Below are 27,091 nucleotides of genomic sequence, written 5' to 3' on the forward strand. Positions count from 1 at the left end.
AGATGAAAAAAGGAAGGGAATTTATGGGTTAATGAAGAAATAGAATAGAAGAATAGAATAGCCCTTTATTGTATAAAGTTTATAATCTAAACTTCCTGTTCCCGAGTGTAACCATTGGTTTTGGTGTAAGCCTTGTGTATTTCCATTCATGAAAGTGTGTCTTGATTATAGACTTTGACAATGACATGCCTATAGTTTTCTTGACTTGATTTGATGTTGTGAATTGTCTTTCTTAACCATGGAAATAATTCTGTTATCATACCCTTTAAATTCCTGCCAGGTCTACTTGCTCCTTTAAAGAACCAACAATGTGAGTATCTAAAAGCAAAAGCAACTTTACTGCTTATGCTTACCTTTTAAGAAGCTTCATTTTTAAAGCCTGCAACAGTGAAGACATGCAGCACCCTGTTTGGTGTGCATTGTATAGGATGGAGAGAGGAGAGGGATACTCTGACTGACAATGTTGTTGTTTTCTGTGCTCTTTGTGACTCTGCAAGTGTGGAAGCCATGCAGAGTCACAAGCTTATTAGAGCGTAATTGGAGCACAACAACTAATAGGCAGCTGACCAGTGAGTGCTAGATGTGGAACTGGTGCTATTAGTCTGACATATAACATAAACTGAGGAAATGCTTTAGGTACTTTAGATGACACTTCTTATCCACTGTGCAATAAATAGCAGGAGGGATGCATCTAATGGCACCTAAATTTATTGTGCAGAATTTTCTCAATAACCGACAGCTACAAAACCACTTTGTTAGAGATAAATACACCTTTTCAAGGACCTTAACCACGTGTTAAAGGGCCTGGCAGCAATCGCGTGCAAGTATTCAAGCACTTTTGAGGAGCGGTTGTACTACAATGTTCTGTCCACGTCAGCCAGCAGCTGAAGCCAGTGGTTAAGGTGGTTAGAATAAACAGAAAAGAATTGTGGGAATTCCGGTTTCAGAATAAAAGCTGCCGTTTTATTTGGATTTGAGTTATTTCTGAGTCTTTGCACAGACTACTACAGGTTAATCATTCAAAGCTCAGATCTTGGGCTGGTGGACTAAAATATTATGTCCGTATTTTTCAGATCAGACAGGCCAAGGAAACGATTGTTATGGAAACTCTTGTGGAGATGCTCCTATATCAATAGATCATTTGCAGCATCCAAGGTTAATGCTCCATCTGGTATGGTATAACCTTATTTACTTACATGATTTAATTCAAGATAAGGATAAATGTGTTTATGTGCAGGACTGTGTTGCATACATGTTTGAGAGGCTACTTCAGTCAATATTTAGGGGGGATGCGCTGCGTGTGAAGTTTGAGACAGAATGCATGTGTGTGACAGAGAGGGAAGCAGGTGTAACAGCTGCAAGGAGCAGAGGCAGTGAAAGTGGATGAGTGTGAATACCTGGGGTCAACCCTCTAAAACAATAATGCATAAGAGAGGTAATGAAGTTAAGTATCAGGGATGATCTGTGACAGATGGACAGGCAGCAAGAATGAAAGGGGACCCTTACAAGATGGTAGTGAGACCAGCTCAGGTTGAGTTAGTGAAGCAAGGCTGAGCTGGTTTGGGCATGTGCTTGATATGAAGCTGCGAGAAGGAAAAGTCAACGACAGTGGATCATTATCATGTGGAAACACTATAAATGTATCCTCAGGTGCACGACCAGGATGCAAAAGAGCTATTTTTCAACTGCTGTCAGGTTGCTGAATAAATTAAGACCTATTAATTTACTTCTATTTTTATTACTATTTTGATGTCAGACATATGCTCTTTTACTTATGCATTTGAGCATATATAAAATGTGGTGTCTCCCTGTGTTTCTGCTGATCTGTTCCGAAACAAAAAGTTTTCCACCCACTTTTTACTTTTGTTAATCTCTGATGTGACAATAAATCTGACTCTGACCCATAAAGGGAGCCGCTAAGATAAAAGAAGAAGAAGAAGAAGAAGAAGAAGAAGAAGAAAAAAAAATAATAATAGTAGAAGAACCGTGTCAAATTTGACACAGTCGGACAAGATGTTAATAATGAAAATTTTTCTTGTATTATTTGACAATGTGGGGCTATCAAATTCAGGTAAATCATCTGACTTATTACAGAGCTTCCGTATGAACGTTTGTGTGGATGTGCGTCAACGTAATTTATTTTGAAAAACCTAACCGGAAGTCTTATCCTCGCCGGCGGAAAACACCAAAGCTTGGCGTGTGTTGACGTAACGACAAGTGACATGTTAATGAATTACTAATGTAGGCTTTTGTTTGTGCCGGGTTGTTAAATAAAACAGTGGAGCAGCAAAAGAAGATAACGCAAGGACTTTTGGCCCATCGTCACTTCCGCTTCTCATTGCTTCAACCAACGGCGAGTTCACATTGTGGCGATTGAGTGAATTTTAAAGACATGGTTCACAAGAAAGAGCCTGAATCAGAGCCTCGGCTTTATGGCTTGACCAGAACAGCGTCTGTTGTGTTGACCCACCTCATCTGCTTCGGCTTCACTGTCTTCATCTCAGTTCTCTCTCGACCCGGTACAAGTGAGTGCCTTAAGTAATCACACATTTCTACAGCAGTGCCCGTCATTGCATCGCGTTTAATTTGATTTCCTGTTTTGTTTTAGGTTGGTTTTCTTGGCATCCTTTCTTGATGACACTAGCTGTAAGTTTAAACAGTTAAATTGTTCTTAGATTCTTTAATTCTCACAATGTGATCAAATTTGCCAACAACTCAGTTAATGTCCTTTCCCTCCAGTTTTCCTTCTTCATGACAGAAGCCATACTCCTCTTCTCACCTGAGGGCTCTCCTATCAAAAGTTTTTCACACAAAACCAAAGGTGGTGTTCACCGGCTCCTGCAGGGCCTCTGTGCTTCTTGTGCAGTCCTGGGCTTTGCTGCCATCTTTTATAACAAACACCTGAATGGTAAACCCCACTTCACCTCGTGGCATGGTCTGCTGGGCCTGCTGACAGTGTGTGTGGTCATTGCGCAGTCCTTGGCAGCAATGCCTCTCAGTTATCCTTCTCTAGCCAAAGGCTGGTCCCTCGCCAAACTAAAGCGCTACCACGCAGCTTCTGGACTCATCACCTACCTGCTTGGCAGTGCCAGCATGCTCCTGGGCCTCTGCTCTGTGTGGTTCGCTGGAGCTGTCAGAGAATACGCCTGGTACCTGTCAGCACTCTGCCTGGTGCTCAGTGCCTTTGTCATAATGAACCAAGTCTCCAGATCTTACATGGCTAAAAAACGGTTTCAGTCCTGATGTAAAAGAACTTAAGATGAGCTAGCCTCACAGATTAAATTTATTTGAGTTGGATGATTTTTTTTTTTTATTATTGATTTACGTGGAGGGCAAAAGGTGCTGGTTTTTGCTGCTGTGTGCCTCCCTGATGTTTTTTTGTTTGTTTGTTTTTGAAGAAGAAAAGGCACTATGTGTGATTAATGAAATCCTTTTTCAATACGCATGGAACCAGAGCTGCAATTATAGACACTGAGGTCATGTCTTATGTAGTCTTTCTGGGATTTTGGGTTATCAACAAATATCAGCTATTTGCTGATCTTAATACTATCAGCATTCATAATAGCCAGTAAATCAGAATTAAAGATGAGACAGAAGAAGCAGCCTTTATATTTTGAGTGTCGAGAAGAGTGTAAGCGAGTAAATAAATAACTACACATCAACGTTAGAGTAAATGTTGAAAGAAAATAAAATATTGGCAGATTTATTGGATATTAGATTTTTATATCAACTATCAGCATTGGTATTGTTCTTAAAAAAACTGACACCAGTTGGCCTCTAATTTTGGGGCAGACGATACCAAAGCTGCTGTCTGGCTTGTTTGTTTAGTTTCTGTTAATTCATGTTAGCTTTAACTTAATGATAAAAGTTTTTGTGTTAAGTAAAAAATGTTGCAGTTTTAAACAAACAAACATAGATCTCACGCTTGCAAAGGGTGGAATGTTGGAGCTAGTACTTATTCAATAAGGGATTTTAAAGAATGATATAATGTGTGTATATATATATATATATATATCTATATATGTGTGTGTGTGTGTGTGTGTGTACATGTATGAATATATATACACACCATTTATTTACTTGTTTATGCTCTCCTCAGATCAACTGGTGTTTGTAGTGTTGCAAACATGGAAGGTGCAGGGTGCCCTCTCCAAAATCAGCACTCTCAATATAGTTGAAGGGTGTTTCTCCATCTTTTAAAATGTTAAAGTTTTCATTCATTTATAGATTAGCAAATACCTAATATTGGACAATAATACTGGTTAGCCGATAAATCAGTCAGGCTGTAATTAGAGCTGCCAACTGCTGCTTCAGTCTCTTGCTTGACATGTTACTTGAGCGCCATCTGATTTAAATATACCCAAGAGAGCATTTCCTCTGCCCAGGCCAATGTCCTGTCTTACAATTTTAAAGAAAAAAAACCCCATCAGGATTTACACAAAAATGTAATAGGATCTTCTTTTATCCATGCTCCACCTCTCCTCCGAGGCTAACAGAATTCGGTTTCGCTCAGTCTTGCTGACGACTGAACAAACGGCATTAAAAAAAAAGGACTTAAATCTAATGGGTTAGGATTATTTTTTGGGGGGTGGGGGGTTAAAAGCCCATAATATAGTGTATATTGACCTAACATTGAAATAATGTTGACCTCTTCTCAGGTTACTGGTGATCCTGTCATTTCTGATTATTTGTACAGTCACGTTTGGATACATCATGGCATTTAAAATAAATGTATTTGTGTATGATTGACACTGCAATAGAAGAGTGTTTTATTGTTAAAATAACATTGATAACACAGTCATATTTTGCTTCGGTTTAGGCTGCATGTATGAAACTCTTACTAGAGCAGCCATTAATGGGACAAATCGAAAAAAAAAAGTTAAAAAATGTAATTACAAAAACAACATTTTCCATCATAAATAAATACATTTCAGATATTTAGACTGTAATGAGGGACACGACTGCCAGGTGAACACCAAAGATTTTTTTTTTTTTGTAAATGAATGAAATATTCCAAAGAACAAAAGATGTAAAGCGTTTCCAACTGATCGAGAAGACGTAACAAAGACACGGGGTCGTTATTTTGTACCTTGTACAGCTCACCAGCAGATATGGTCCTTTTACAAAGTGCTAGCTTTACCTTCAAATTGGAAACAAACCAAATCACAAGTTCCTAAGATGTGTTCAAGAAAAACTGGAGGGGGAGAAAAAAATAGAAGTATCCAAGCTGACAGAGGAAACCTGCAGCAAATAAAAAAGAACAGTACTCAACAGGGGAGAGAGAAGGTCCCCAGAATAAAACGCATACGAGTAACGTAACTCAACAGGGAATGATCTGTTGTCTCAGGTTATCCAGTGTCTCTAAAGGCTAATAAGCATCTAGCCTAGTTTACCAACAGAGGAAAGCGACTTTCCTAAAACTAATTAGCTCAAGGTGACATGATAACACAGAAACACAAGGCTACAGAGAACAGTGAAGACCCAAACTCCCTAAAGCACCGCATATCTACACTGACTGACACTACTGACAGAAGCTACTTACACTGCACTGCACTGAGGTGAAAAGCTACCACATTATGGCACTGTCAGTTTTGTAAGGCCACCATATCACCTGACCCGGTTCTGCCACAGTCACAGGTGGTTGTACCGAAAGGGTAGTTACATCTAATTTGATGGTTGGTGGCTACATTAGCGACATTTTGATGCTCTCAGGCTGCATGAATGCAATGGTTTCTATAGCTCAGGTAACATTTGTTCTCAGAAAGAAAAACCCTAATACAGTTACTGCAGCTGAGATTACATGTTGAGTGTAAGCTCACGGAGTAGTCATGAACAAAATGGTGGGGACACTTCAGTAAGAACTGTAATGGAGGAGAAATGACAGGCTTCTGCAAATAAGCTAGCAACATTAAACCTTGGTTTGAGCTCCTTTTGGCTTTGAGTCAAAATCTACCTTAAATTTGTGTTTTCAGTTTGCCGCCGAGGGTCTAAATGTCAGTAGGACAGATTTGTAAAAAATAAGATAAATGCTAAGACTGAAGACCCCTCTGTGTTTATTTAAGGCTAAAAATGAAAGAACACAGTCCAAATCCATGTCCCTGCCCCTGTGTTATCAAAGGCTAGCATGATAGTACATTCATTTTAATTTTAAGGGAAAAAAAAATACAAAGTTAAACAGAAATTTGCTTCCCCAGCATCCTCAGGGTGGGTTTATCATGATGACTGTCACCATATTAATAAACCATTTCCTTACAACCAAAATCTACACACTGCACAGTATTGACTTGCAATATAAACAATGATAATGACTGTTTATTTACAAAGTATCAACATGTTCAATTATAGTATCACACATATCCTTTAACAGGGGAGCTACAATGTCTATCAAACTGCTAAAGACTAAAATATGCTTGAAAGCCTAAAATTCCTGTTGTTAAAGGTGAGCCTTGAAGGATCATCTCTCAATATATTGGGGATTTTCACAATCCCCCCACCCATTAGCTACTGTGAGTTATTCATTATTGTGGCATGTAGCGTTCCAGTTTTGTTACACTTTTTAATAAGAAACTGGCCATGAAAAAAAGAAGAAGTTTCAAATCACTTTCATTTAAAGTCAGAGGAAAGAAAACTGTACGCGTAGCCTCGCTTAAAAACGTAGCACAAAGAGGCTGTTTTGCCTCCCTGAAAGATTCGGCTGGTCCCCATATGACAAAGGTCTGTTCCCACTGCTCTGCTGCTCCAGCTCAACAACCTGGGACAGTCAGCATGAGGATTTTGTAACTCTTGACTCTGGAAAGTCAATAAGGTATGAGCTGTTTGTGAACGTCCTGATGTGTGATGTTTAATGACATCATTAGAAATGGGAATTCAGATGTGTTTCACTTATGACGTCATAAGTGAAACACTGCCAAATAAAGTCAAAGCAGGTAACTTCATTCTATTTAAGAGGTTCAGGATTAACATAAATGCTTCCTGAGAAGTTTTATTATTTATGCATTTCAATCTAATCAAGTTGCACTTTTTTCTCTTTAATTCATTTGCATTCTGAGAGCAAATTCAAATTCAGAAAATAGCACGCAACTTTGAGGGGTACAACAGAATTTAGTTGATTTAGTTGCATAAAAGATTTAAATATTCCCATTCCTAATGCACTTTAGGTTAAACAGGTGTGTATGCGTGTAACTGCCTTGCCAGTACTTTCTGAGACTCCTGACTTACTGGCCTGTCACCTCAATAACATCATCATCTGAACTGTCACCGCCATTCTCTGTACTTTGATGTCTGTCTGGTTGGGTCAGAGCTGCCCCCAACAGGCTGGAAGTGGGATTGTTGAAGTGGGACAGGAAGCTGGATGTAGCCGAGCTGGAGTTGGGTGCAGAAAACCCCCCTGACCCTGAGAGAAGAGGCGTGGAGAACAGCCTCGGCTCAGAGAGCAATGGCTGACCGAAGCTGAGGGGGAACCTTGGTGAAAGCAGGCCAGCCATGTTGGGGTTCATCAAGTACCGAGGCAGAGAACCAGATGGTAGGGAGGAAGAAGTTGCTGCTGAGGATGTAGATGACATAGGAATGGTGGTAGAGGCAGAGGAGAAAATAGGGGACAGAGAGGAAGAGGAAGGGGTGGGAAGGTGCCCGTTCCCTGTGGCAGGTTGTCTCAGTAGGTCTGTGCCTGCAGAGGGAAATATGGTCTGTAGGTCAGCCAGTGTTTGTCCTGGTGTTTGTAGGAATGATGATCCACCACTACCAGCCATTAGAAGTGGGTGACTAAGTGGGTGACCAAGGTTCCCAAGTAGGGATGAAGAGTTCAGACCCACTGGAGGAAAACTGAGCCCACCTGAAAGCGCAGGGAAATGAGCTGCAGCAGAAGTACATTTGTCTCCCATTTGTGCGTTTCCCTGACTTTCAGTACTCTTGCGTTTGGTGCCTCGCATCTCTAAAGATGAACTCAGGAGGTCGTCACCGAGCCTACTGAGATCGCGGGCCTGATAGTTTTGTGAAGCGTTTCCATCTCCCGACGGCACAGATGACATGTCTGACGGCGACGCCAAATCGTTCCCTGCTCCAGCAGCAGCAGCAGCAGCAGCAGCGTCGCCTGTGGATGAGGTGTAATGGCTGAGCTCTCTGAGAATCTCAGTGCCTAAGGGAGAAGAGGGTCGCTGCTCGCCGTTGGGGGAACGTTGGTTTTGATCCACAGGGGAAGAACAGCCATTACTGACTGGTCGGATCCCCGAACCCTGGGTGTCTGTGGAGAAGACCGAAATGCAGACATGAAATGTCAGGAAACTTATACAGAGTTCCCGTCTTTGGGGAATTTAATTTGGAAGGTCATTCCTGAAAAGAAAATGACAAAGTTATAAGCTGAAAATGTTGTTAAAAAACTTGATGTAGCACATTGCACAAATATGATCACTGATTAAAGGGACAGTTCACCTATTTTTCTACAGTTCCCCAGTTTGTCCAACTTCTCTTAAATATAATGGAACAAGATGAAATGTTGTGGTCCTCAAAGAATCAAAGACATACATCTGAAAAAGAAAATAGGTCCTACATACTCTCCCTGTCTCACCTAAATGACTTGGATCAGGGATGTCAAACTTGTTTTACATCGAGGGCCACATACAACCCACTTTGATATTAAGTGGGTCAGACCAAAGAAACTCCCCTTTCCATCAGACTAAGGAACTGCACATTAACTACACTTTGTAAAAAAAAAAAAAAAAAACAAAGCAAAACAAAACAAAACAAAATTTTCTATTGTAGATAGAAAAGTTCCAGTTTTTCACTATCATCTAATTAATTATTTATTACTCAATTACTTTGGTGTACTATCCTCCTGAGAACCAGCCTATTTATTTATGTCCTCTTTAATGGACATTTCTTTTTGGTCTCCATCTTTTGACTTATTTGAGTCAAAAGGACTCTTTTGAGTCCTATTGTGCTCAAAAGAGGACATCCTGGTCACTCATGTGTTTTTAGGTTGCCTCTTTTAGCTCCAAATAGCAGTCCAACTGAAAGACACTTGTTTCCTCGATTCTCAGGAGGCCATGAATAGCCATGGGGGAGGCCTTTATCAGTAGGAAATGCTATATAACAATACTGTTAAAAGTCCAATATTTATGGCCTCCTTTAGATGCTCCAATGACATCAGGTGGGCCAGACTGGAGTCCCTGCCAGGTCAATTCTGGCACCTGGGCCTTGTGTCTGACGCCCCCAACTTGGATGGATAAACGGCATTACAGACCAGAAGAGAAATATCTAAATTTGATTGAGCGTAAGACTGCAGCATATATATATTCAAAAGAGGAAAACCCCTACCTCTTGAAGCAGCAGAACCCCCGGCTACAGGTCGACTGATCTTTCCAGATCGAATGGCAAATATTCGTCCATCGTTTGTTCTGATGTAGGTACCTGCTTTGCAGAAAAGAGTAAGTGAAGAGAGACGTTTAAATGAGTGTTTGTATGCACAGAGTTCTTAACACAGCACTGAACCAACCTTTAGATCCTCTGATAACATGGATGCTCTCTCCTGCGCTGATTCGAGCTTGAACATCTGTTGAGCTGTTGGCTCCTGGGATTACTATATCTGTGAATCCAGACAAATGGCGGATGTAATATCTGATTATTTATTTATTTATTGTGATTTAAACATTTAAAAACATCATGATTACCTGTTGTGGTGACAATCCTCTGCACGTAAACACCAGCTTTCTGGAGAAAGTTGACAGGGAGACTGCCGGGAGAGCCGGAGCCAACCATGCCCATGCCAACCTGGCGAGGCATCATGGGTATTGGTGTTGACTGAATTGGCCTGACACTTGCCACGGGCTTGTCATCTGGCCGTGTCATGGGACGCCTGCAAATATGAAGGCTGAACTTACTAGATGAACACACACACGTACACACACACTTACTTCAGACTTTGCCAAACCTGGAGTGATTTTTTTTATTATATTATACCAGATACTTAGTGTAGTAATGACTTTAATGACTCATTACTTAATAACTTCAACAGAAAATCAGAAACAAACATTCAATGAATGCAAAACAAAACACTGTAGGCTTGCACTCACCATCCACGCTGGCTAAATGCTGGCATGTTTGTGAGCGGATAATCACTGGTTGGGTAATAGGGGGCATATGATGGACGGGAATAAGGTACAGAGGCTCGTTTCTCATCCTCGTAGCTCTTCTTAGCAGCTCTCTTCTCTGCTTTGGTCAGTTTCGACTCTTTCCGGTCCACCAGCAGAGACTCGTGGTGGAAAGGTAGCTGTTGAAATTCATTGAAACTGAATCAAATATCAGCAATGCCGCATTTCATGCAAGAGGCAGCTCTCTCACATGCCACATTCGCTCGACAGTCAAAAAGGACTCTGAGTACCACGTTTTTTTTAAATGGCCTCCTTCCACAGTACCAGGAGTTATTAATACAATACAAATTTTATTTGTCACATACACAGTACAACATATAGTGAACATGCAGTGAAATGCTTGTGTCCTGAACTGTGGACAGGCTGCAGACGTAGCCGCGCCACTCCAGGGCTGGTTTTTAGCATGGGGGATCTAGCCAGGATACTGGTTACTGGATACCTGGTGGGAAACGAACTTGTGATCCCCACTCCAGAGGTGTGTAGTCTTACCACTACACTATCCAGCTACTTAGGTTAGGTTAACTGGTGATCTAAATTGGCTATAAGTGTGAATGTGATCATGAATGGTTGTCTATTTCAACTTGTGTTTGCCCTGCGATAAACTGTGTGTACCTTGTCTCCCGTCCTATGATAGCTGGGACAGGGTTTCAGACCCCGTATGACACTGAACTGGTAAAGCAGTTAAGAAAATGAATGGATGGAAGGATTTTTCTCCTGCTTACTTATTCACCACACAGTTAAGACTTTGGTCTTCTGTGGTTCAGCTGTAACTCAGCAGGAGAGCTGGCTGGCAACTAATTCTTGTTGGGAAGCTTTTATTGCACTTAGAGTCAGCTTATAAGAAAAAGAACCACTGCTTTTTAAAAATATTCTTACTTAAGCAATAGCAAATTCTGAAAATTTGACGGTTATCTTTTAATATATCACAGCACAACATTCCACTAACTAAACCTCCTACCGTACTTTGAAATAGGATGTGCTTGAGTCTGTGGATTACATGTAACAACTTTATTGCAACAGTACCTTTGTGATGAGATGTGGATAAAGCTGACAAGCTTGAGATATCACTGGCTCATATATTGCCAGGGATTCTAGAAGGATCTTCTCAGCTTCAGGCTCCTCCTCAACAAAGTGCAGCAGCGACTCCACCTCCTTACGAGTAAAGTTAAGCACTGGGTTCAGGTCATCAACCACGCGGTCTTTAAAGACACAGAAACAAAGTTTCAGCATTTGAGAAATTCCATTCGATGTTAGTAACAAAGCAACAAAGCAAAGCAATGGCAAGAAGATTTTTGGTGCAGCACCATATACCTTGTTGCAACCAGTGCCATGGTAGCAACTGCCAGTAACCCGTTGCTATCACTATATCACTGGTCAGTCTCTAGGCCTGTGTAACTCTGGCTTTGGGAATCAATTTCACACCAAGTATCAACAAGCACACTCCAACCAGTCAGGGAACACATTTTGGTATATGGTTGCTACTTGGTCTCTAGGTCTGTTTAACTGGGGCAAGACCAGAGCTTTTATAAGGGCTCAAGTGAAGTACCTGTCCACTGTAACGATTAACAGCTCTTGTTCAGATTAAGAAATCCCTTACCTGACATGCCCTGTTTGGAGACTTGTCTGTCGTAGATCTTTTTCTCCAAGGTAAAGTCACAGACGAGGCGGTAAATGTGGCAGGGCTTTCTCTGACCATATCGGTAAACCCTACACACAGCCTGGGCATCATGACAGGGGTTCCACGATGCATCAAACACGACGACGCGATTTGCTCCAATCAAATTTACCCCCAAACAGCCCGCTCTGAAATACACAAAAATAACAAATAAATATTAAATAAATAATTAATGAGAAAAGGTGAGAAAAAGAATAAACAGGAAGAGAATGCAGAGATTTATACCTGGTAGAAAGCAGGAAGACCCATGTTGAGCGGTTTTCTGTGTCATTAAACTGATTAATAAGCCGCTCCCTTTCTGAGGCAGATGTACTCCCATCCAGTCCTGCAGACAGACAAAGCAGGGGTATAGCATCTCTTTACAGTGAAACACCTGAACACACTTTAACTTGTGAAATGAAGAAGAGATACTCAGTTTAGGAACATTTTCATCAAATTCCTATAGAATACATTGTCTTCTCCACAAAAGAATATAATGAGTGGAGGAATCCAATACTATAGAAACTGCAGCCAGGGACACCAAATCAATAAAGGCAATCACAACTTTGAGGTTTCGGTGTTGAAGACCGCATTTTCTGCAGAGGGCGCAGATTGGATGACTCACTGTAGTAATTGAGGTTGCGAACCCAGTTTTGGCTCTGGCCATCAGTGGAGGCAATGCCCTGCGGCATGGGTCTCTTTGATAAGAAGTCCTCAATGACCGTCAAGGTGGACAAGCTTTGGCTAATAGAAATACAGCAAAAACAGATTGTAAGGGCTAAGAATAGTAAATGTGCTTACTTTTATGGCTATGACCAGTAATTGGTTTTGCTTTCAAGAAAGTTCAGAATGTGAGATGCAGAAAACCTAGAAAAATTAGGTTGATTAGGCAAACTGCAGTCAGTGTCTTCTATAAGCTTCTTATTGGTGGATTTATCTTTAATGCGCTGTGCATGGGGCAGAGGACTTACCTAAAGACCAAAATCTTGTCTCTTCTCCTCACACTCTCATCAATCAAGTGGAAGAGCAGAACCATCTTGGCAGAGTTCTCAAGAACTCCTCTCTGATAGTTGGACATTATGTCCTTTGCCTAAAGTATAGAACAAACATTTAGGCATGTTGCTGGTATATTTTAAACTGTGTGTTTGTTAAAGAGTGACATTAAAAATGTCAAGCCAAGCTCTATGTTCATGACATACCCATTCATATGTGATGACTTGATTGGCTCTGTCCTGAGAGGAATTGAGTGGTGGCAGGGTGCTGTTGACTTTACTGTTGCTTGAGTCTGCTACTTTGGATTTGAGGCCAGCACCGGGTGCAGGGCAGCGAGGGTTACTAGCTGAAGTGATGTCATCGAGGTCTAGGTCCTGCTCGTTGGCCTGATTCTCTTTCTGCAGGGCTTCATAGAGGACGTCTGGGTGATTCCAGATCTAGATGGAGAAGATGATGATGACACAGGACTTAGCAACTCAGATAAGATGAAGAAGAAAGGAAAAAAAGAAAAAGAAAAAAGCTCCCCAATGTAAACAGGGGTTTTAGGAAAAAAAAGATCCATAGACTTACCTTGCAGCAAACACAGAAAGCTTTGAGTGGATTGAGGCCGAGCCAGCCCGTGTTCCCTGCTTCTCGAAAGCGTTTCATAAACTCGGTATAGAGTGCCCTCTGAATGGGGGAGAGCCGTACCAGGATCACATGCTCCTCCTTGGTAGGAAGCTGGTCTCGCAACACATCATGACCTCGTCTGCAAACAAAAAAAGCACTCCTGTGAACGTGGTGAGGTAAGCAACTTCCACATTAGTGTGCTTCGTTTTCACAATGTTCAATTTCTGAGCCAGACTGAAAGCTTACCGCTGGACGAAGCCCTCCAACAGGCTATGCAACACGTGACTGCGGTAGCGCATCAAGCGAACATCTTGAGGAGTGCTGTCCACACACTGACCATTTAGGATTGGACGCTCAAACATGTTGCTGAATTCCTGGCGTGTGCCTAAAAAGTCAGGCCTGACAAAGTCCACCATGCACCAGTATTCGATAAGGTTGTTCTGCAGGGGGTAACCTGTCAGAACTACCCTGCGTCTGGACCGGATGTTCTTTAGGGCCTGGGATGTGCTGGCGTGGTAGTTCTTAATGCGATGGCCCTCATCACAGATCACTACGTCTGGGCCGGGCCTTGCTATGGCCTTCTCAATACCTGAAGAAAAAGGATGAAAATTAAACAGACGCAAGTGTAAACTGCATACAAAAGATGGACGCATGTCACTGGCTCGTTTAGAAGTCTCGGCTTTAGCTTTATCGCCGCCATTAAGCTTTTTCTGAGCTTTAAGTGACTTATTTAGATAAGATGAGAGAGTGCTAAGTTATCAGCTAATGTTAACAAGCATGGGTAGAAAGGCATGTTCACTCACTGTATGGCTGCTGTGCACAGTCACAGATACCTGAGAACTTGTGCTAAGTAACATAAAATAGTACAATATGACTCTTTGTATAGCCTGCGGGTACAATTAACAGATCACGGTCATAAGGTCCAATTCAGTGACTCAAACAGTGTTAGAGTGACAAGGAACATCTACATAGATGTTTGTATAGTTTCAAAAGGCTCCTTATACTTGTACTTACTTTTCATGAGCTCTTGCTGTCTGTCTTCCTCATCCAGGTCAATGATGATTGGTCCGGCAGGCTTCTTTGATTTCCTCTTCTTGCCCATCACAAAGCTCTTCTTCATGGACAGCAGCCGGTACATTTCATAACCCATGAGCAACACACCTCCATCTCTAGACCACTCCTCCACAACCTTGGCCCTGGCCAGCGTTGTTCTGCAGGTCACATAGTCAACATGATTAAACCGCTCAAATATTTCACAGTGCACACAAATCACCAAGTTACATACTTGTGCTCATCATTGAGAATGTGAACTTTGAATGTGCGGCCAGTGACGAATGTGGGGTCGGTGTCAGGGGGGAGGGCTTCTTGAGGTGGGAGCCAGAGATTAAACTCTGTTAGCCAGTTCTGAAGTGTGTTCACCTTGTATGAAGGAAACAAAAAATGTGGAATGTTACTTTAATCCTAAAATAACTGTTATTTCAGGAAACATTAATGTGCAATTTACATAACTACTCTTTTTAAAAAAACCAAAAAAAACACTGTATACACGATTACTCACAGGGACAATAGCAAGCACAGTGTGGGCCTCAGTGTTCCTCAGCAGGATGTCAATAAAGGAAATGACTTGCAATGTTTTGCCCAGCCCCATGCTGTGAGCAAGGATGCAGCCAAAGCCACTGCTGGTATTATAGCGCTCCAGAGACTCAATGAGGTTATCATAGAGAAACCGGATTCCCCCGATCTTGGAGATGAAGAAAAGAAAAGGTTTAGCAATAAAACAAGCTGGACTATGATTTTTTTTTTTTTTATGTTACCAAAGGTTTATGTTCTGCAAGCATATGAGCTGTATGAGATGGCAGCTATACCTGATGAGGTTTGACAGCCCTGGCCAGCTGTGGGGCGAGGAAAATGTCTTTCTCCTCTGCAGGGTGATTGATATTAACCAGCACTCGACCTTGAACATCAGGCAGGTTCAGATCATCGTTGATGTGTGCTCCACTACTCTCCTCTGTCCCATGGGCACCATCAGGATCCTCATCAGCCGACTCACTGCTTATCTGCAGGGCGTCTTCATCCCCAGAACTGAGCTCAATTACATCTGTGCAGTCATTGGTGAAGTAAACACTGGGTTAGTATAATCTAAATTAACTTGGAAATAAGAAATTACAACTGCACAGAACTATCATCAATCTCACCATCTCTAATGGGAAGTCCGGGCAACGTAGGCTCCGCTTTTTCATCTTCTTCACCACTGCTGTCCAGACAGATCACATCCTGCTTGCCCAGGAGACCAGGGACTAAGTGAGACACTTCTCCTAAAATTGAAGCAGTCTCCACTGCTGGAAAGATGGAAAGGGAAACTTAGAAACTGAGTATTATAAAAGCTGCCAAATTGAAATACTGTTTACAATTCAGTCTTAGAAAGTCACCTAGTTGAGAGTCTGGGACAGCTGGAGCTGGTGTAGGAAAGTCCTTCCTCTGCTGCTCCAGACGTTTCCGCCTCTCCATCTCTTCCTGCTGAGCAGCCTTGGTTCCAGCCTCTAGCTGATCCTCTTTCAGCAGCTTTCTATAAGCACAGAGAAAACTTTCTGGTTACACACAAGCAAAAATTTATTAGGAAATATACCTGGAAATCATAGAAAACATAATTGTACCTGATATTCTTCCTCATGTGTGCAGGCTTAGATGGCTTTGAAGGTTTGGAGCCTTTCAGAGACTTTGAGGATTTGTTCAGTTTACAGGCTTTCTGTTTCTTTGTTTTGCTAGAAGGTGGCCCACTCTTGCTCGAGTTCTCTGGGCTTGTTGGAGAACGAGAGGCAGGTCTGGAAGGGGCCCTAGAGGATGGGCGGGATGCAGGCTGAGATGGAGGCTCGGAGGAAGGCTCTCCAGAGGTAGCTGAGGTGGAGTCCCTGTCATCCTGACCCGTTTCTGTCCGGCTCTGGGCACTCGCAGGTCGATCTAACAAGGGAGCAGACAGCAATGAAGTTGAATACTAGTTAATATGTGCTACAGATTTTTGGCTTAAGAGAACAAAACTGCTGAATTTGATGCCTGAAATGAATCTGAATATTAAGAGATAAAAGCACAAAGTTAATTTGTCACACACCAACACTGTCGTCTTCATCATCTCCATCATTTTCATCCTCATCTTCCTCCATGTCTTCATTGTCTTCCTCTTCCTCATTTTCTAAATACTCCTCTTCACTGTTAAGGCTGGCCTCCAGGTCACTTTCTGAAATTGCCTCTTCAGACATGGCGTCTTACGGGGCTCTCAAAGTATTACCTGCACACCTTCATCAGGAGCCCTGCAATAATGAGGCACATCCAATCTTTACATTACAACAAAGGTGATAAGTTAGCAAAAAAAAGAAAAAAAAAAATCCCCTCCATTGTTGGAACCAGAACATGTGGAATGTACAGTGACATGAAAAAGTATTTATCCCCTTCCTGATTTTTGCATACCTGGCCCTGTGTGAAAAACTATTTTAAAGAAGATCGATATGCTTTGGAATCACCTTAAACAGGCTGTTCATGATCAAAAACCCTCCACTGTCACTGAATTAAAACAATTCTGCAAAGAAGAATGGGGCAAAAAAAAAAAAAAAATCAGAAAGATGGAAAGTACTTTTTCACAGTGCAATTTGAGACAGATTTACAAACCAAGAGCAGCTATGTATTTTAAAGAGACCTTTACATGTTTTTACAGTAAATATTGTTAAAACAGTGTAAAAAAAAAAAATTAATTTGCCATTGAGTTGTGGTTCCTCTTTACTTAACCTGGATTTGTTCCTCTCTCCATCTCATAACCTTGCAATGATAGAGCAATAAACACTATCCAAAGGAGAAATAGGCCATAAAAAGGACACATTCAACTGTTTCAAAATCTAAGACAGAAATCTGAATTCTTTTAAATAATCCTGCAATAGGTTTGTCTCACTACAAAACTTGTGTCCTTTCATTATTGCTCCATAAAGAGCATTTCAGTATACTGTGTCTGTGTGTGGTTAGCTGCACAGCGGCAGAGAGGAAAGCACTCCAAAGGGTCATCTCCCCTCTCTAAAAGAGGTTTATAATTAACACCAACTCGAAAAAACAAACTAAAACAAAAACAAAAACAAAACCCAGAGCATCACAAAAGAGCCATCCCGTTGTTGAAACATTCAGTTTGAACTGCAGCCCAGACGTTTCAGGACAATAAAAACAAAGATTTGATTTTGTTTTGTGCGTCTTTTATCCAAAAGCCATAACTACATTAAACGTTTTTAAAAGACTCAATCGTACAATGAACGTCAACAATTAGAGGACAGTGCTGCACATGTTCAATGATAATGAAGCTGTTACTGTTAAGTTCTGCAACCCCCCCCCCCCGCCCAAAAAAAACGTGTTCACTAGGTGAAGTCAAGGCTGCTGACCTGATGTCGGATAGCGGAGAACTTCACAAGTTTAGTGTTTACAGTCTGTCTGGAGGACAGAAATTAGGTTCAGTTCTCATATACTTCGTTTTCAGCTTTCGTATTTCTTGCTTATTACCTTCCGGGTCCATAGATGAAATTAATACAAGTATTCATTCACACGGGAGAAAACCCCCGAACCCCCTCCCCCTCTTTCTAAAAGGCTTCTAAGCCCGGGATGGCGACAGCTTGAAGCCACCTCTGCAAGATGTTATGCATTTTTTTGAAGAGATGAACATCAAGCACCTGTCGTCAGGTGGCTTATTGTTGGGCTACATTACTGCATCCACAGAAAATGTTACTGTTTGTCGGCTATGTCAGCAGACCAATGTGCTAGCTAATTACACAACAACAAACGCATTTTCAGCCCCCCGAGGGTCAGCGGTAACCTCCACGGCCCATGAGCCGCAGCTGGGGGGACGGGCTGAGACCCGTCTGTGACTTGTGCTGGAAGAGCAGCGGCTTTTATTTGCAGAACCGACTGCTCTGTTGGGGCGAGATAGCGATCTAATACTGTGTAGGTGTAACGTCCCAGCAGCTAATGCTAACCCAAATTAGAGCAAAGCTAACACACTCGGCTAACTAAGACGCGTAATTAAAACGTAAACTTGAGCTTACCTTATATAAGCGGACACTGTGCTGTTTAAGAAGCCAGTATGTTAGTGCATATAATTATTACTCAATCAAATAAGCACGGTAATTGTGTAAATGCACTGATAAAACGTTGCTAATTTCCAATTTTTTCCAGTGTGACCATCAATACTGTCCCCGTAGAGAGTACTCTAACTTGTGTTCCGACTAACTAGCCGGATTTCCCAGGGGTCATGGTATCCGTTCTTACTAGCAGTTTTGGGTTAGGATATTACGCATTACAGTAAACTTATTAATGTTACCATAGTTCTGTTTATTTGACTTACATTAAAGGTGCCCCCAAATTTTGGGTCCTCTGCTGCTGCTTTTGGACAAACGTCGCGGTTTTATAGTCGCTATTATTATAATCAGTGACCTGGTTGTTTCCCGAAGGTTTAATGGTTTAAATCATGGCATCAAACTCGCTGTTATTTATACAATTCTGTGTGTAGTTTTTATGGGTACTGTTAGACGTTATCGCCATGCCTGGTTGACCGCTCGTCGTTGCTCTCTCAGGAAGTTGCCAGCCGGACTGTTTTTCGCGACGAACCGTCGTTTCTTGTTCGCGTATTATGTAGGAGGCTTCTTTCTATTGTGTTTATTTGGGACTCTACACAGCGTATTTGTTAATGGATACGGCTAAGATTTCCAGCCTACATTCTGACATGGACTGGAGAACCTCTTAGATATTAGTCTGCTGCGCACAGATGCAAATATGAATAAAGGGTGGCTAGAGCTCGAGAGCGATCCTGGTGAGCAATTTCGACGGACCGCGTAGCTAACTAACGTTAGCTCCCACATGAAGCCAGAGGCACAATTTAGCTTTTCAATGAACTAATACAAGTTTAAAACATTTGCAAGTAGGATGTTAATAGGCTTTGTGGTGTGCAAGATGGCCATGTCAGTAAAGATGGGCGAAACATTGAATATAGAGAGGGAGGATAGCAGTGAAAGTAGCATGTGTTGTGTGTTTTTATTTTTATTTTTACTGTTTTTATTTATTGAACCTTAAATGCTTTATATTTGCAGGACTGTTCACTCTGCTGGTGGAAGATTTCGGTGAGTAGCTGTGCTGGTTTGCAGTGAATACCAGTAGATCTGTGGAGTCCTGCTAAAACAAATCATGGTATTTCCTTGTGTTTCTATGTCGTAGGTGTCAAGGGGGTACAGGTGGAGGAAATCTATGATCTCCAAAGCAAGTGTCAGAGGTCTGTGATTTGGGGGTATCATTCGGGGCAAATCTGGGTTGAGTACTCAAACTAATGTCTAAATAGATTCATGTATTTTATATTTATATTTTTCAGCCCAGTCTATGGCTTCATCTTCCTCTTTAAGTGGATTGAGGAGCGTAGATCCAGGAGGAAAGTTAATACACTGGTGGATGAAACGTCAGTCATTGATGAGGAAATTGTAAATGATATGTTTTTTGCTCATCAGGTGAGTGCTTTCTTGTAGTAGTATTATTACAGCGTTTAAAGCTGTAAGGCTTGTTTTAAATTCCGTATGAGGTGTCAAGCTATAAAGTTTGCCCAATCTCTAACTAGACTGGTTCTTTCTCACAGGTGAGCAAAATTAATGTATATTATGTGTGTGTGTGTGTGTGTGTGTGTAACTAAAAATTATTTCATTTTTGTCATTTAATTTTTATTCATTTAAGTTACAAAAACCAGGACAAATAGCATACACTTTTTATAAACTGGTAAAAATGAACTTTTTTTGTGCAGTTGACTAAAAGAATTATTTTTGTTAATGCTAATTAAAGCTGGATATAACTTAGTAAGCTCGAACAAAGTTTTGATCATAAATTGCATTGTTTATATAATAGATAATATGTAGAGGTACACCAATCAGGCATAACATTATGACCACTGACAGATCACGCGAACAATGATTATATTTTCATTATGACACCTGTTAGTTTGTGGGATTTATTATGGAGCAGGTGAACATTTTGTCCCCATTGTTGATGTGTTAGAAGCAGGAAAATAGACAAGCATAAGGATTTGAGTGAGTTTTACAGGATCCAAATTGTGATCGCTAGATGACTGGGTCAGGGCATCTCCAAAACAAAGCCTGCATAGCCGCAGAATAGTCAGGGTAGCCATGCTTACTCTTTCCCATCACTGAAGGCGCCAACAATGGACATAAGAGCATCAGAACTAGACCACAGAGCAATGGAGGAAGGGGGCTTGGTCTGATGAACCATGTTTTCTTTTACATCACATGGATGTCTGGATAGGGAGAAGGCAAGCTGGCAGACGCAGTGTGATGTCTTAAGCAATGTTCTGCTGGGAAACCTTGGGTCCTGCCATTCATGTGGATGTTACATTGACATGTACCACTTACCTTGGTCTGAGGCCATCTCTGTGCCAGATACCACAGCACACTTTCAGGGGGTCAGGGGGCCAACGCTAACTAAAATATTTTCTGTATGTTTTATATCTTTGTTCTTTTGATCAAATGCTGTTAATCAACTAGAGATTTTATCATTTGTTAAAAAAATGTAATTTTGTTAAGAGAGTACCCTGTAAATAACATACACACAAAACCACAGAACAGAAAAACTGAACTTCAAAACTGGATTCAATCACAAGTGACCCAAAGCAAAAGAAGCTCTTTAATACATTTTGATCTCAGCCCTTTAAAATCCACATCTACGCGTTCATATGTTACTATAAAGTAAAAAAAGCAATAAGGTGGTCTAATTTTACATGTGTGCTTGTTGTCACTTTTATATCTAGCTGATACCGAACTCATGCGCCACCCATGCTTTGCTGAGTGTTCTTCTGAACTGCAGTGGAGTTGAGCTTGGCACCACCCTTAGTCGCATGAAAGCTTTTACAAAAGGCTTTAGTCCAGAAGTAAGTTGTCCCTCTCACTCATTGGCCCTTTCTATTCATTCATTCAAAAAATTCATATAAGTATCTTACTGTGGTTACTGTAGGGGATGTATTAATTAAGGTAACCCAAACATGATTTTTACATTTCTGTCAACAGTGAGCTTCATCTTCCGTATCATCATGTGTAACTCTCAATTATGTATATTTCAGAGCAAAGGTTATGCAATAGGAAATGCCCCAGAGCTTGCCAGAGCACATAACAGCCATGCCAGGTTGGTTTCAGCCAGTGATTCCTTTTCAAATCTTCTGTGATTGGTCTGCCACACTGTGGGAGATGTCAAGCTTTGTGCATTCGTCAGTTTCTCAAGCTCTCTTTCCGTGTTTCTATGGAGACCGGAGCCTAGGCACTTGCCAGAAAAACAGAACGGGATCAGTGCAGTGCGGACCATGGAAGCCTTCCACTTTGTTAGCTATGTACCCATCAAAGACCGCCTCTTTGAGCTTGATGGGCTCAAGGCTTATCCCATTGACCATGGTGAGACTCGGGAGACTTTTTTTCTTTCATTATTCTATTTTTTTAAAATCAATTATAGAGCCTGAATTCAGGGATAACCTCATTGGTTGTTTGAGAGTCTATGCTAAATACAAACACTGACCGAGAATTCTTGGCGTCTTGAATAAAGCAGTGCCTTTTCTGAAGTAAAATTTCTCCTTATGGAAGTTTTTTTAAAAACTGAAATGAACTATGCTGTTGTTGAGCACTCATCTTATGGAAATTACTGTTTAAGTGAACTATAACCCACCACAATATTTCAGGACCCTGGGGTGAGGAGGAGGAATGGACTGATAAGGCACGGCGTGTTATTATGGAGAGGATTGGACTGGCCACTGCTGGGTGAGTCCTAAATCAGTTAGCTTCAAGTAGCAGTTCTTTAGCTTTACAGTCACCCTTAAGGCTTCATTCTCATGCTGCTGCTCTGCTCTTTTTCAGCGAACCATACCATGATATCCGCTTTAACCTGATGGCAGTGGTGCCTGACCGCAGAATGAAGTACGAGTCCAAGCTGGAAATATTAAAACGAAATCGACAGACTGTGCTGGAGGGTCTACAGAAGGTCAGGAATTGAGTTTGATTGCAGGCAATTACAATCCCCAAAGTCCAATTAACTGAGAGCATATTAGCCTTCAAGTTTTATTTATTGTCCAAGTGGAAAATTTTAAAAGAAATGCATGGGGCTAAAATGTTTAAGTGTAATTTTACAGCATTGGTGCACAGGAAACTATAGCTGCCTTATATCGTAAGGTACTGTGTAATACTACAGATCGAGCCCCAAAAATATGGTTACCCCCCGCCTCCTGTTGTAATGGGAGGAAGATCTCCAAAAGAAGAGCCCGCATAGAATAAATGTATGGACTTTTTTTTTTTTTTCTTTCGAGAAGGCAATTAAAATATGTTGTCACACCAATCAGATGATCCGGCTCACCCAGCCCGAGCTTGTCCATGACAAGAAGCAGCAAGGCTCTTCCTCTCCAGATGAAAGCAGCGTCACAGTCAAGAAAGAAGCAGATGCAGACCCAGTTACATCCCAAGGAGGTGAACACGCATCTTCAGGTAAAGTGGTTGGCTCTCTTTCTGCTATTTCATTCTAATTTATTCCTTTAAAATTTGTAGTCGGCTCAAACTTTAAACCGAAGCATAAATATACAACAGGCGACTCAGGGGTTCAGTCCAAGGACACCACTAGCTCGTCAGGAAACACTAAGGTCATGGGCAAACCACCAGTCCCCACCGGAGGAGGATCCCAGCAAGTAACTAGTTCCAATCCCATTGTTCAACGTTTGCCCGCCTTTCTGGACAACCACAACTATGCCAAGTCTCCAATGCAGGTAAGAAGACCACAGAGAAGGTTCACGTAGAGACAGAGGACATGTAGAGGGTTGGTGTGACAGAGGAGGATGCTTTGGATAGGGTGAGATGGAGGCAGATGATCTGCTGGTGGGAAATCTAAAGGGAGCAACTGAAAGGAGAAGAAGAAGGAATGAACAGCAATCATCTATGTGGCCATTTAGATGTTTTGATCATAATGTATGTATGTAGTGCATCCTGCACTCTCTAAAGTGTTGTGCGTCCGGCACACTGGAGACACTGGCCCTTATTTAAAAAGCTGCTGCTATTTAAAAAATTCTAACTCTGCCCTGAGAAACTGAACCAACATGGATTAAACTTTTAACTTAGTTTTTACAGATTTTATTTTAGGCCCTTTACATTTGTCTTAGATTTCCTTTAAAAACATTCTTGTGGCTTTAGAAAAAGGAAAAAAAAGGGGTGGGGGTTGGCTAATATTGTGGCGCTTTATTAAACACTCTGGTTGACAGGAGGAGGAAGATCTTGCGGCTGGTGTCGGACGCTCTCGGATGCCAGGCCATCCTCAACCCCCTTACTCGGATGATGAAGATGACTACGATGACGAGGAGGAAGAGATGACTGGCTCTGCAGGAACATCCAGCAGGCAAGTATTGGAGATTTGTTTCTGGCGGATGATTTTGTTTAATTTTTCCTGTTGTGATCCAACCTGAAGCTAAAGCTCTTTTAATCGGTGTTTGTAAATGTTGCTCTTCCTTTTTAGGTTTAGGCGGAAGGCAAGCCTACGCTCGAGGACGGGACGGGTTGCGACTGGAATGGAGAGCCAGATCGCCCTCAGTGTTTTGGCTGAGAAACTAAAAAAGGAGGCTCAAAGAAAAGATGCCCTGAATACACCTCTGTCTGTCCGCACTGAGGGTCGCACCGGGGGCATTTGCATCACATCTGCTTCACAACCTTCCCCCACACCCAGCAATGAGAGCACTGATACAGCCTCTGAGATTGGCAGCGCCTTTAACTCCCCCTTGCGCTCTCCGGCTCGCTCCCAGGCTGCCACTCGCCCATCCAGTCCGGTCGCTTCCCATCTGTCTCGCGTGCTGTTTGGAGAAGATGAGATGCTGAGGCTCGACTCCAGACATAACCGTGCCGTACGGGAGCTCGGCCCCTCTGTCAGTGTAGCCCTGCTACATCTACAGGAGGATGGAACCATCTATGCTCTCCCTCCATCTGGTGAGTAGACGGGGTCATTACTGACTTCACATTAGGTAGTTTAAAAGCCTCTGTTCAAGTAATCCTTTCAGTTTGAGTATGTAAATAATTTTAGACATGAAGTAAACAGATGTGTCACCTGTTCAGCAGATTTGGCTGCTGATGGCACAAAGCGGCCCAGCACTCCTGAGAAGTTGAAAGACAAAGAGCAGGCAGACGGAAAGGAAGGCGTGAAAGGAGGAGATGAGGGACCGTCTGCAGAGGTGAAGAAGGAAGAGGGGAGCACAGATGGAGCTGAGCTGAAACCAGGCAAGGAAAAGCTCAACACCGTGGAAACTCCTGCAGACAGCAAACCTCCTGGGGATAAGTATTCACCCAAAGTAAGTCCATAAAATCACCAGGATTTATTCCACTGTGTACACTGTTACTCATGTTTACCCACCCCCGCAACTTATTTTTATGTCACTTTTCTTTTTGCTTGTTCTGACAATTAATGAGCCGTTGCCAGTCACGTATGTTAGAACGCACAAAGTGTCTTATTTTTCTGTCTTTTGCAGGAGCTGCTTGCACTGCTCAAGTGTGTAGAGGCTGACATTGCCAATTATGAGGTGCATCTAAAGGAAGAGGTGGAAAAGAGGAAGAAATACAAAGTAGGTTTTTGTTTACAGTTCTGTGACAAGTCTCAAGCTGCCCTTTGTTTATATGTTGCTTCAAATAAGCCAAAAAAGCTTGTGCTTTTCTTTTCTTTTCTTTTTTTTAAGTGGTGGCTTTCTGAAAGCTTTCAGTCCATTTTTTTTACCAGACCATTGTCAGAGTTTGTTTTTGTTGTTACTTTTTGCTTTTCATTTTTAAGCCACTTAACACTGACCTACGAATCATTAAAGCATAAAAAGGCATCTAACTCAAAGGATGATCCTGTGTTGTGTGTAAACATAGCAAACGACTTTTCTTTACTAGCAGCCTGTCACAAAAACACATCATTAATTCCAATTTCTTTAGGTGAATCTATTAAAAATGCTAAAGAGGGAGGTTTAACAGTTAGTGTCTACAGTCATCTGTAGCTAAAAGTACCTTTTATCTTTTCATCCACCATGTATTACCATCTGGAAAGCTTCTAATTGACAAGAGCTTCAGTGGTTGTTTTTTTTTTAACATGACATTACAAGAAAACTGCCTAAGAGTTCAGACTGTGTTGAGAAATTAAAGTGGTCATAGCAAATATTGACTTTGGACAGACAGTTTTTACCTTATATACTGTATTTCCATGCATTCTGCACATGCTTCAATAAATCACTGCACTGCTTTACCATTTTCCTAGCAAAATCTAATAAAAATCAGGGGTGGTTGAAGACTTTTACACAGAAATTTCATATAGTTTATGGGACTCATTTTTAAAAACAAATTCAGTTATAATCAAAATATCTCTCTCTCTTTTTTCCTCCATGTGTTCAGATCGATGATCAAAGGAGAACCCACAATTATGATGAGTTTATCTGCACCTTTATATCAATGCTGGCCCAAGAAGGTAAAGCTGATCGCCATATTTCATCACAGTTTATCTTGCATTCCTTTTCCCTTCCTGTCTAAACCAGCCTTTAGGAACTCTTGAGATTTCATTTATATTCCATAAATTCTTAGTGGTCACTACTACTGTGTACAAGTTAAATCCTACCACATTTATGAATATCTTTATATAAAGTGTCAGTCATTTGTCTGTATTTACTGCGAATAAGAATCTTAGGAATGAGAGAACAAAATGAGAAGCACTCTGTTGTGTGTCCATTCAATCAGAAGTACACATTTTTCTACACAAACAAACAAAACACAAGCCCCTTGTTGGTATTTTTGTAACTTTTGCTGGTATTCCTGTGCAGGCATGTTGGCTAGCCTTGTGGAGCAGAACATATCTGTGCGTCGTCGGCAGGGAGTGAGCATTGGCCGCTTGCACAAACAGAGGAAGCCCGATAGAAGGAAACGTTCCCGACCTTATAAAGCCAAACGCCAGTAAACACGAACAATCATAACTTCTGAGAGCAACAAGCAATCACCATGGGATTGGGGGCGGGGCTTCACTCCTGAAACATTCTCCTGAAGGCAGGTTATTGCTGCGTTGCATTCATTTCTTTTGTCATATTTGTATATGCTATTTTAGACTTAATGTAACATTTTGCACCTGTGCCATTGCTATATGCAGCCTCTGGAAAAAAGGGCATGTCCCAAGTGAAGCTGGATGCTTTTTTTTTATTCTCTACAGTTTTGTGTGGTCAGTACAATAAATGTTTTTTTTTTTTCTGTATTTCTATAAAATTCTATATATCACTAAACTTTTGTAACAACAAGTCAGCATTTCCTCAGTTGTATCCCTCTTTGACGTTTTCACAGTGCCAATGAAGTATTTAAAGTATTGAATGTTTGTTTTAGTCATTCTCAGCACTTCAGCATATCCAGTGTAGCAACTTCACTATATAACATAAAAAATAGACTTGTAATCAATGTAATATATATGGACAGTTAAGACCCCAACGACACAGTCACTCACAGACTGATTCATCACGTTTTTCTCTTCACTGGAATGTCTTTTTCAATCAAAGGTCTCTGGATATATATGTACAGTTTGTCTCCTGAGGTCCTGCAAATAATAAAAATAAATAAATCAAAAAAAGGAAACAAAGTTGTCATTTTTGTAGCTGAAATTGATC

General features: G+C 41.4%; 3 protein-coding genes across 9 annotated transcripts; 2 read left to right on the forward strand and 1 right to left on the reverse strand.

The window, feature by feature from the left end:
- The first annotated feature begins 1,074 nt into the window (after window positions 1–1,074).
- On the forward strand, window positions 1,075–4,550 carry cyb561d2 (cytochrome b561 family, member D2). Of its 2 annotated transcripts, XM_019358824.2 has the most exons (4): window positions 1,075–1,171; window positions 2,280–2,525; window positions 2,609–2,646; window positions 2,740–4,550. In XM_019358824.2, exons 2-4 carry the CDS (start codon window positions 2,393–2,395, stop codon window positions 3,241–3,243), a joined length of 675 nt encoding a protein of 224 aa, XP_019214369.1. In that variant the 5' UTR covers window positions 1,075–1,171; window positions 2,280–2,392; the 3' UTR covers window positions 3,244–4,550. The 2 variants fall into 2 exon arrangements, with proteins under 2 accessions (XP_019214369.1, XP_013132527.1); XM_013277073.3 differs by lacking the exon at window positions 1,075–1,171 and having other exon boundaries at window positions 2,164–2,525.
- Window positions 4,211–18,955, reverse strand: rad54l2 (RAD54 like 2). 5 transcript variants are annotated; one of them, XM_005459060.4, is made up of 22 exons: window positions 18,770–18,955; window positions 16,508–16,706; window positions 16,056–16,359; window positions 15,831–15,967; window positions 15,597–15,740; window positions 15,267–15,499; window positions 14,960–15,142; window positions 14,687–14,820; window positions 14,416–14,612; window positions 13,648–13,990; window positions 13,363–13,540; window positions 12,999–13,229; window positions 12,771–12,889; window positions 12,425–12,543; window positions 12,046–12,145; window positions 11,743–11,948; window positions 11,169–11,344; window positions 10,068–10,264; window positions 9,666–9,850; window positions 9,491–9,580; window positions 9,313–9,408; window positions 4,211–8,239 (listed from the first exon to the last, which is right to left on the reverse strand). In XM_005459060.4, the coding sequence occupies exons 2-22, from the start codon at window positions 16,653–16,655 to the stop codon at window positions 7,215–7,217; spliced, it is 4,545 nt and encodes a 1,514-aa protein (XP_005459117.1). In that variant the 5' UTR covers window positions 16,656–16,706; window positions 18,770–18,955; the 3' UTR covers window positions 4,211–7,214. The 5 variants fall into 5 exon arrangements, with proteins under 5 accessions (XP_005459117.1, XP_005459120.1, XP_003454637.1 ...); XM_005459063.4 differs by lacking the exon at window positions 18,770–18,955 and adding an exon at window positions 18,471–18,642 and having other exon boundaries at window positions 15,597–15,737; XM_003454589.5 differs by lacking the exon at window positions 18,770–18,955 and adding an exon at window positions 18,471–18,642 and having other exon boundaries at window positions 9,313–9,405.
- A 34-nt stretch (window positions 18,956–18,989) lies between these two features.
- Window positions 18,990–27,059, forward strand: bap1 (BRCA1 associated deubiquitinase 1). Of its 2 annotated transcripts, none has more exons than XM_013277071.3 (17): window positions 18,990–19,234; window positions 19,512–19,541; window positions 19,636–19,690; window positions 19,787–19,919; window positions 21,224–21,343; window positions 21,533–21,594; window positions 21,715–21,857; window positions 22,139–22,217; window positions 22,314–22,437; window positions 22,793–22,934; window positions 23,034–23,209; window positions 23,699–23,832; window positions 23,950–24,413; window positions 24,540–24,772; window positions 24,950–25,042; window positions 25,845–25,917; window positions 26,267–27,059. In XM_013277071.3, exons 1-17 carry the CDS (start codon window positions 19,198–19,200, stop codon window positions 26,398–26,400), a joined length of 2,232 nt encoding a protein of 743 aa, XP_013132525.1. In that variant the 5' UTR covers window positions 18,990–19,197; the 3' UTR covers window positions 26,401–27,059. The 2 variants fall into 2 exon arrangements, with proteins under 2 accessions (XP_013132525.1, XP_013132526.1); XM_013277072.3 differs by having other exon boundaries at window positions 18,991–19,234; window positions 24,543–24,772.
- The last annotated feature ends 32 nt before the right edge of the window (window positions 27,060–27,091 follow it).

This window comes from Oreochromis niloticus, linkage group LG5 (genome assembly GCF_001858045.2).
Source record: "Oreochromis niloticus isolate F11D_XX linkage group LG5, O_niloticus_UMD_NMBU, whole genome shotgun sequence".
In the NCBI taxonomy this organism is placed as follows: domain Eukaryota; kingdom Metazoa; phylum Chordata; class Actinopteri; order Cichliformes; family Cichlidae; genus Oreochromis; species Oreochromis niloticus.